This window comes from Mya arenaria, chromosome 8 (assembly GCF_026914265.1).
Source record: "Mya arenaria isolate MELC-2E11 chromosome 8, ASM2691426v1".
NCBI classification, from domain to species: domain Eukaryota; kingdom Metazoa; phylum Mollusca; class Bivalvia; order Myida; family Myidae; genus Mya; species Mya arenaria.
Window position 1 is genome coordinate 40655880 of NC_069129.1, and position 10156 is coordinate 40666035.

Consider the following 10156-nt stretch of genomic DNA (forward strand, 5'->3'; position numbering starts at 1 on the left):
AACAAATCAAGCAGGACCAAGATTTTGTGAAAGAGTGGCCTGCATATTTCCCCATGTTACCAAAAAAATCAAGCATGATCCAAGATTTTATGAAAGAGAAACCTGTATTTACCCCATGGTACCCAAACAATCAAGCATGCTCCAAGATTTTTTGAAAGGGTGACCTGCATTTTACCCCATGTTACTCAAAATCAAGCAGGACCAAGATGTTGTGACAGAATGACCTACATTTAACCCCATGTTACCAAAAATCAAGCTGGACCTAAATTTTGTGAGATTGACCTACTTTTTAGCACAAGTTACCAACAATCAAGCAGGACCCCGATTTTGTGAAAGAGTGACATACCTTTTACCCCACGTTACCAAAAATGAAGCAGGAACTAGATTTGGTGAGAGCGACCTACATTTAATCAAACGTTGCCCTAAATCAAGCAGGACATAGTCATAGTTTCAGGACAAAACAAAGCACCATGTAGCACCAACAATGGTTTTCGAACATTTGAGCTACATGTAGCTACCTACTCTCTGACAAGACAAAACGTATCAAGGAACATTTTCTGTAAATCTATCGAAAATGAAACAACTGGTTTTGTGTATTGTTCATTCCGTTGACATGGCAGAGTCTGAAGTGGGATGCTTTTCAATATGTAACTAGTCTATCATATGGCCATACATCATTGATTTATTCACTTTTTTTCTTTGAGTTTATAAATCTGCCAGCACCATATAATGACGGCATATGGCTTGACAGTCATGTCACCAGTGTGAAAATTTTGAAGTCAAAAGATGAATTTTACTACCACAAATACATGTAAGTGGGGTATTTGCCAGGATAATTTTTTTACCCAAAATGCAGTGAGACCAGCAATGAATCACCTACAGTGGTCCCACAGCTCTGATTATAGTATAAGGCGACTTCATTCACTGTTAATGTCTGTTATTCATACTACTAGGCAATCCGATCAGCTACATCAATCTTGAACACCAACCATTGAATACAGCTGTTTGGACATTAGGGTTGCAAATAATAGGACTAAAATAAAATAAAAATAATTTCATGTTTTGAATTTTTTTCTACAAAATAGCACAAATCACATTTATCAAAATCAGATGTATAAATGTGAAAAATAAGTTATTATTGAATATTGTTTGTGTTTCACATACTGCAGACACAAAGCTTTTTTTTTAACACTATCAAAATAGCTTAAATCTTGCTTTATGTGACAAAAATTGTTAATGGTTGAGGTTATTTACCACAATAAGGAGAAAGGGCTACTGTCAAGTGCATAAAGAATTGCTTACTTAAAGGGACTATACACCAGATTGGCACCCAAAAAAGTTTTTTTCTGTAACCAATCACAGGACAATTATTTAATAAAATGTTTTACTCTTTGATATCATAATTGTAAAAAGAAAATCGAGTCGGAGACCGGGTTCGAACCGGTGTCGCCAAAATTGCAGTCCAGTGTTGTATCCACTGTGCCAGGAAGGGTTACCCTAAACGGTCGGAATATTTAAGCTATATACATAACTTGATAATATCACATGATAACATCAACTAGCCAATCACGCATAATGAATGAATTCTTCTAGGTAGACATACCTTGTAATCTTTTTTAATGGAAAAATACGAAAAAACTGCGAAAAATAAGTTAATTGTAAACTATACATGTGGTACTTCAGTTAGTAAGTTTCAATGAACTGTACACATCGATACCAAGTTTATGTCAGTTTTTCGACAATTTCTTCTTTCTTTTGCTATTTCATCATACAGAGTACAGCCCCTTTAATGTCGACGATTCCTTTCAAAAACAAAAAAGACAAACATAATGGACATGGGTGAATACTGGTATATCTTGTTTATCAGTCTTTTTTGAATAACAATAATACCATTTCATACCATTGCACATAAATTCAATCAATTTCATAAATAAGAATATTTACACATCAAACCTCTGCTACTTGGCAGAACATTCTTTGATATAAACTGCTACATCCTTCAATATAATTCCATGTAAGTTTTTAACTCAGTGTCATTCACAACAATCGCTCTGTCTAAAACCACTGCCATTTTAAACATAAATCATCGTAGCTATCATGTTCATTTTGTCCCATCCGTATCATTCATACAATTAACTTCTGACCAAATCTGTCACAACATCCAAGGTTTTCATGTTAAAACAAAACTATCATGTTCTCCCATATCTTAGCATTAGCATCATGTTGTTGGTCTTGGCTTTAATATCAACTTCCCAGTCTGAAACAAAATTTAATCAATTATTTTTATAATGTCTGTAAGTTGCAAGTTTTTGGTATGCATACATCAACATGACTTTTAATATGTCTAAACTATACGTCTAATAGCAATAAATTTAACAGCTGACATTTTGTCTTTGAGATCATTTTTTAGAAGATTCCCATAACACCCAGAGCCTTGTTAGCTTTATGTGTAAGAAAAAATAGATTCGCTCATCGGCTGTTGTTACATTAGTTAAAATGGGGCATAACTAGATAGAGTTGAGCTTCCAACCCCCCCCCCCCCCCCCCCCCCGTCTAAACATCCTTTAAGGCTGCACTCTCACAGATTAACTGTTTTTCCACACTCCTTCATCTTAATTTCAACTTGGAATAAACTTATATTTGCTGCCTAATAAATAACTAAGGTTAATACATGAACTACGGGGCCTTTATAATAATAAGCATGCTCTTCTACATGATCCATTGAATATATTCTCTGTTTTTTTTCAATTGTTTCATAGAATGACTATGTATATTATGACTTTAATGAACTTATCTTTAGAAATTCTACTTTTATATACCTGTAGATGAGACTAAGTTATGTTTCAATATTAAATTTTTGATTGCCATAAAATTTTGCTTCGTATTAAATTCTCAAGTGTTGTATTGTAACACTAAGACTCAACATGTATTTTCACAAATTAAGTACGTTGTACCATGTTTCAAGCACTTTCTTTTCATCTTTACATTAACTGTCATATCAGAATGGTAAAAAGTAGGCGGAGCTTAACCATGCAATTACACACATGTAGATAAATTACACAATTTCCACTTAAACAACATATAAGTTATTGAATGTTGTCCTCGACATCATGATACAAAACAGTTACATAACCCAGTTCCCACATACTTGAAACACATCTGCTTTTTAGTACTAATGTATAATGCAATAAATCTGGTTGTGGGTGCAGTAACTGTTACTTTTACCAATGCATTAATGGACGATCCACATGTATATACTTACATCATCACAAGACATATTATAATCAGCAAGAACATGTCTGCATCGTGAAGCTATGCTATAAATAGGTCAAGGATAAAAGTTTAACAAAGACACAAGTTTGTCCACAGTATAGTTTTTCACTTTGTATCCCTTTTTGATTATATAAAATAAAATTATAAATTTCGAAATTATGCAACCAATTATTGGCGATGCCAATCGTAAAAAATATGTTTTCAACAAAACTCCATCATTGTCATAATCCTAAAAATACACAAAATGTGATTTATTTTTTGAGAAAGGTGGAGGAGGAGGTATATTTTCTGCAATTAGAAGGTAAGTAAACTTTCATGTTGGAGGATTCTGGATGAGTGGACACAAGAACTTCAAGTACATTTCGAAACTTGTTTGCTCCATGTTGCAGGAACCCGCCAAATTACTTTGAGCCTTATGAATATCGACCCATGCTTATACAGCAAAAAACAATATCGGTCCTTTACCTTCAGTTTGAGCCAATGAGGACATCGAGCCAAGCAATGTCGAGCAAACGGGTTCTGACTGTAGATAAAAAAATTCTGACTGTCAATTTTTTTCTCTCCTTTATCTCAAAAAACATCTTAACCTACCTACCCTATATTTTTTGGAAATCTTAAAACTGAAGCGAGTAAAGGATACATTGATGGAGCAACAACTCTTTTATGTATTCCGCAGAGAAACAACATGACAAGGACAACACATGTTAATGTGAAGAATGGGTGGTTCATCAGGGACTGCATGAAAGGAACCTGAAATTATTACGAATACATAATATTTAAATGAGCTTTGATCTTACATTTCAAGTCTCTTTTTTCTGATGAGAAAATATCTGACCTCAAGAAAAATATGAAGGATTTTATCAAAATTTTACAATACAAATAAGAAATTTTAAAAGATGATTTTGAAACTAAGCATACATCTTATCAATTTCAATTAATTTTGACAGTTTTATTATGTCCATATTATGCACCAGTCAATTGTAACCACATCCCACACCCCAGGTTCGGAGGTCCGGGGGTATACCGGGGATAGCAGGGGAAATGGACCTTTCAAGTGGTCCCGCAGTGCCAGGTGAATGCGGTGGTTTTGTCTTCGCTTAAAATATAGAGGGGAATGGGCCTTACCTAGGGTTCCTGGGGTGCGGGGGAATTTGGCAGGGATTTTACCATCTTTTTGTCCCTGCAGGGCGGTGATTTTAGTCGGGGTTGGCTGGACCCAAAGTCAAAGTCCCTGCTTTTCCCCGGACTTGGGGGGGGGACGTGGTTACAATTGACTGGTGCATTATCAATTCATTTGAACCTGATCAAGAAAGCAAAAACTAGAAGAGACAATATTCAGATGGAATCTTAAAATATGGGATATGTTTTCTCAAATCTTATGAGTTTCCCAGCCACTGGCCACAATGTCCTAGCAATGAATGTACCTTTATTTGAATTGTTCAACTTTTAAATCATAAATAGTGCCAATTTCAGACTATGAGTACAACTCATACATCTTATAATATTGTTTTACTTCACTACATGTATAATTCATGATCATCTATTACTACACGCAGCTACAAAGACATGTTAACCTGAGATGTGTCTGGATCCCATATCCATGTCCACGCTCCCACAGCTGTACATATGGACACAAATATCAGGATTACTGAAATATAAACTAACAATTAATTGAACAGTATGTACAGCTGTACATGTTGGACACAAATATCAGGATTACTGTAATATAAACATAAATTAACATGTTATTAATTGAATATAATGTACAGCTGTACATATGAACACAAATATCAGGATTACTGAAATATAATCTAACATGTTATTAATTGAACAGTATGTACAGCTGTACATAAACTAACAAGATTAATTAAATATCATGTTAAGCTGTTAATTGAATATCAGGAATACTGAAATATGAACTTAATGGCCACAATTATTTAGCAGTTTGACAATTGATCCCTACCCACAAATATTAAGGATTGTGTAGGTAGGTAGGTAATTTTAGTTTTGTGCATTTTCTCCTTTACTTCCAAAAACCTTTTTGTCTGTTTTATTTATTGTTTTGAAAGGTAGTTGTAGAATATTTTTTAATGAATTTGTTGATATTTGAAACATTGTTCACCATTGGATAACAAAATAAAAAGAATATACTTCTCCAAAATCTTGCTGCAGGCTGCAACTTGTCTATAACTTCAGTCAGTCTGCGCTCAAAAGCTTTCAAATCTGAAATGTTCATGATAGCTTATTTGCCTTGCATGACTGGAAATGGAGTTTGGATCAACAAACCCAAATGAAGAAGTTTAACAAACCTGGTAAACATAATCATGAATAATGCAAATATAAATTTTAAACTTGAGTTGCGCAATATATATTTAAAAAAGAAGAGTACTTAATGGTGCAACATGAGTCTAACACAAAATAAAAAATATATTATATATGAACAATACTTCCTCACTCGAAATTCACCTGTCAAAAGGCTCACTGCAACTTCTTATTGCAAGCTCCAACTACCCTGAATGTAACTAATATTTATAATACTAATACTTATGGTTGACAAGTCGGGATTATCATGACTTCAATAGCTTTATACATCTAGACACCGTATGCTTGCCATTAATATTAATGATGTAATATCTCATTAAAAGCCCACTTTTAATGAACATTTTTTTTGCACTGGTGTTGGACCTAGTGAGAGCCTAACCATCATTTAAAAAAAAGCCTGGACGGCATTTTAGAATGACTAAGGGCCCTTTGTGATAGACCTATACACTGGTGCACGTTTAAGAACCAGGGTTACTCTGAGCAAGGTTACATTGTTTGTAAACTTTGCCCCACAACCTAACAAGACTGCAGACAATGCGAATGTCCGTCGGACAGTTGGACATGTCCGGTATATTTCCATTTTGACCGACGAAACTTTTGTTTTGGTCGGTCACAATGTCCGGTAAAAAATTACAGTCAGCACCGTTTAATTTTCGGAAAATTTACTTTCAGTTTCTAAATAAATGTTCAGAGATATTTTTAACTATTATATCATGATTATTCAGCGTATTAATCTGTGTATCACTATTTGTAAACCCCGTTTTCGACATGTTTCCGTAAAAGCCGATAAAACGCGTGAGGTTCCGATTTCAGCTCGTACTGTACTCTAATACTTTTATTTTACGGTTCCCCAAATGTTCGGAAATTACAAAATTCCGTATGTATTTATTTTCGGCGAAGTAGTTCCCGGCAATCGTGTTAATTTAAATATGATGATTAATATACCGAGCTGACTTTCTTTCCACTCTGTTTAACATTGCCAATAACAAGAACTCTACTTTCGTTTTTGCATAGATAATGTGCCTGAGTTTGACTTGTAGTACAATTCGTTACATTTTATAACCGTACTGTATCTTTAATCTAAAGATGAATTAAAAGAGTAAGATCTAGCTGTTCCATAGGTAGACGAACCAGATATGAGTTTTTTTTTGGGAGGCAAGGGAAGAAAAAATTATGACATAAGATCAGAATATTGATTTTTTTTACATGATGTTTAGCTTTTTTTGTAATTTATTATAGTACTGTAGGACAAATATAACCAAAAAGATCTAAACCTGTTATAATGGGAATTACAAAACTTATTTAAAAAAGAGGCTTAAAATCAAGGTTTAGGCTGATGTAACTGCATGAATTCATACTGTTTGTAACATTGCGACAGGTAAAAATTTGGTGCGACAGGTAAACTTTCAGTGTTTACCTGTCGCAATGTCCTGTGAAGAAGAAAAAGTTTTCGCGTTGTCTGAGACTGAAACTCCTTAGTCATTCTAAAATGCCATCCAGGCTTTGTTTTAATGATGGTTAGCCTAACCATCATTTAAAAAAAGCCTGGACGGCATTTTAGAATGACTAAGGGCCCTTTGTGATAGACCTATACACTGGTGCACACTTAAGAACCAGGGTTACTCTGAGCAAGGTTACATTCTGTTTGTAAACTTTGCCCCACAACCTAACAAGACTGAAACTTCTTAGTCATTCTAAAATGCCATCCAGGCTTTGTTTTAATGATGGTTAGCCTAACCATCATTTAAAAAAAGCCTGGACGGCATTTTAGAATGACTAACAGGGCCCTGTTCAACAGGATTACAACTAGTATTTATAGTGGTGAGGTGGGCGATTAAACATGACAACTCAGTTATGAGTTTAGTGTGTAACCACTAGACCATAGATACGCCACGATTTTACAAGTTTCAAGGACTCTATTTATATTTAACAGCTCCCACCCGAAACTATCTATCCGAATTTTAAACTACTTCAACAACAGTTGAATAACTGTCCATTAAGAAGGTACTTCACTTCGGAATCATTTTTAAGTTTTAAAGTGTTTCAAGTAAAACCTAGGTGGTATGAATTTAAAAGACACAGTTTAAAGAATATTGATACAAACCCTCAGTTTGCTCAAGAGACATTTCTGTTACGTTAAGGTGGCAGACAATGGTTTTCTCGAATGAAGTGGCTTTATATATCCTTCGCAGTTACCTCCCCATGTTTAGCAGGTACCATAGATGAGTAGAATTCGTGGATAGCCAATCTTTAAGAGAATGCTAGGAATGTTCGAAAGTGGAAGTGCAATTTAAGTGCATTTATTGTTAATTACGTCACTGTTCTGACAGGTCTAATACCAGTCTCCGTAGCCTAGTGGTTAAGGCATACACAAACACACACACGCACACACGCACACACACACACGCACACATACATATAAAAATGCACACGTACACATACACCCCCCCCCCTCACACACAGGTCACAAAATATGGTATACGCTTTCAAACGACCTTGCAACTACGAAGATTTTGCATACAATGCATTAGGTCTGCAAATAGGCTTGGAAGCTTGACCAGGCTCGGTAACTTATCGTGTGACTGTTTGCTTGGAGTAGTAATAAAGGGAAAATAAACAAAACAATAAATCATAAGCCAGTCTGCATGTTGTCTGAATCCGAGTGGCCTAGTCTATTATATACCCCATGTATTGATGCAGGTTGAGGTCCTTAATGTCAGTGTGACTCCTAGGTACTTGCTGGCGTCTTAGAAAACTACTTCCAGTGATCCACAGTGTCAAAAATGTTCCTGCATCGGGGTGCAATCCTTATAACACAACATTTGAAACTCATCTGCCAAGTGTCCATCCATTTCTGTAATGCAGAAAGGTCCTCTTGAAGTCTGCATCTATCTAGGTCACTGATGATGACGTTGAAAAGCATATTTTCGCCAGCAAATAGCTTCGTCATGGAGGATTAAAACACCTCAGGGAGGTCTCATGTAGGCTAAAAATAGCAATGTGCCTAGAACTGTCCCCTGTGGTACGCCGGAGATCACACTGGTCGTCTCTGACTTCTCACCGTCCAGAACTACTAACATGATCGACTCTTCCAAAAAAACAACATACTGATTTTCTGTAAGGATTTGGTGCTTGTCTAAGTGTTGCATGACGTTACTATGTACTATGGGTCTACATGATACTTTAGACAACATTTATTTATGACATTTCATTTATTCATGGTTCTTTCGAGTTAAGAAAACAGAAACTGCTTTGTAAAAGAAAAGGTTAAACGAGTCAGACAGACATGTGATTTTGATAATTGAATCCCTTGATTACCGTCCCCGTGGCCTAGCTAGTGGTTAAGCGTCCGCCTACGGAGCGGGAGGTCGTGGGTTCGATCCCTGGCCGCGTCATGATCATGTACCAAAAGACGTTAAAAATTGGAACAAGTTGCTCCCTCGCCTGGCGCTCGGCATTTAAAGGGTAGTGCTTAGAAAAGTGATTTAACCTAGGAAAGTTGTACCCCGTGTATCGGTGCTTTACATCGAGAACGTAAAACAACCAAGAGGTCTCTTCGAAAAAGAGCTAGGGTATCGCACCCGTACTTCCTTGTATCCAACCACTGTCTCTTCAGCGTGCTGTCCCTTCAGCAAAAACAAAGGACCCCGTTGGAAATAAATGCTTCCACTTTCACGGGTTATCCTTAACCACAAGGTCTAAAGAAATACAAACATACAGACAGACTCATCATTGACGTTATGATAGTGATTACTTAATTTACTGTGCAAAGGGAAGTATCAACGCTGATTCAGTTTTTAGTTTTATTTGAGAATTGGGCCCATTCTGGAATCAGTTTAAAAGCAAATACGTACAAAGAATAAACACAAGGATTTATGAAAAATGATAACAAAACCTTTAAGTAATACATTTATCTGAAATAAAAACGCACATGTTAAAACATTTCGCTAATTTGCTGATATTGCCAATAAACTGATACTGTTTAATGCTACACTCTCACAAATTGACAGTTTTGACCCTTCTTATTTTTTGTCTCAAAAGCAGCTCACTTTGGCATCAGAGCCTTCAATTCAGTCATGAATACAAGATAGCTCACAATAGCAGAGACCTCAAATGTTTGGTAAAATGCCGAATTTTTATTTATCTTAAAGCGTTATATAGCTATTAAAGTAACGCTTTAAACCATGAAATATTCATTTTCAAACGTAAATATGAAAGTTGCGATCTGCTCGTTTGTCAGCAGTCTTATATCAATCAATGGTTTCCAGACATTTACGCAAACAAAATTTCTCATTCCAAGACGAAAAGTAAGTTGTCAAAAAAATCAATCCGTGAGAGTGCAGCTTTAAAAGAAACTACCGGTATGTATTTAGATAATTAATAGATACGAACCTGTAGAAAATTTAAGGTATGATGTTGTTTAATTACTACTGAATTAGAAAGTTCGAGTAACGAGTCATTTACAACTCGAAGTATTTTCTTAAAGAAAATAGCTAATTCTAGAAGCCAGATATTAATGCTAACGCTTTGAATTATTTATCTTTTTTAATTTAGAGTATTT

The 10156-nt window shown here is 35.4% G+C and overlaps 1 protein-coding gene across 1 annotated transcript; it reads right to left on the reverse strand.

The window, feature by feature from the left end:
* Window positions 1-1053: 1053 nt before the first annotated feature.
* On the reverse strand, window positions 1054-7747 carry LOC128243613 (nuclear envelope phosphatase-regulatory subunit 1-like). Its single transcript, XM_052961487.1, has 6 exons — window positions 7700-7747; window positions 5425-5496; window positions 4848-4921; window positions 3914-4023; window positions 3263-3317; window positions 1054-2257 (listed from the first exon to the last, which is right to left on the reverse strand). Exons 1-6 carry the CDS (start codon window positions 7719-7721, stop codon window positions 2219-2221), a joined length of 372 nt encoding a protein of 123 aa, XP_052817447.1. The 5' UTR covers window positions 7722-7747; the 3' UTR covers window positions 1054-2218.
* Window positions 7748-10156: the final 2409 nt, after the last annotated feature.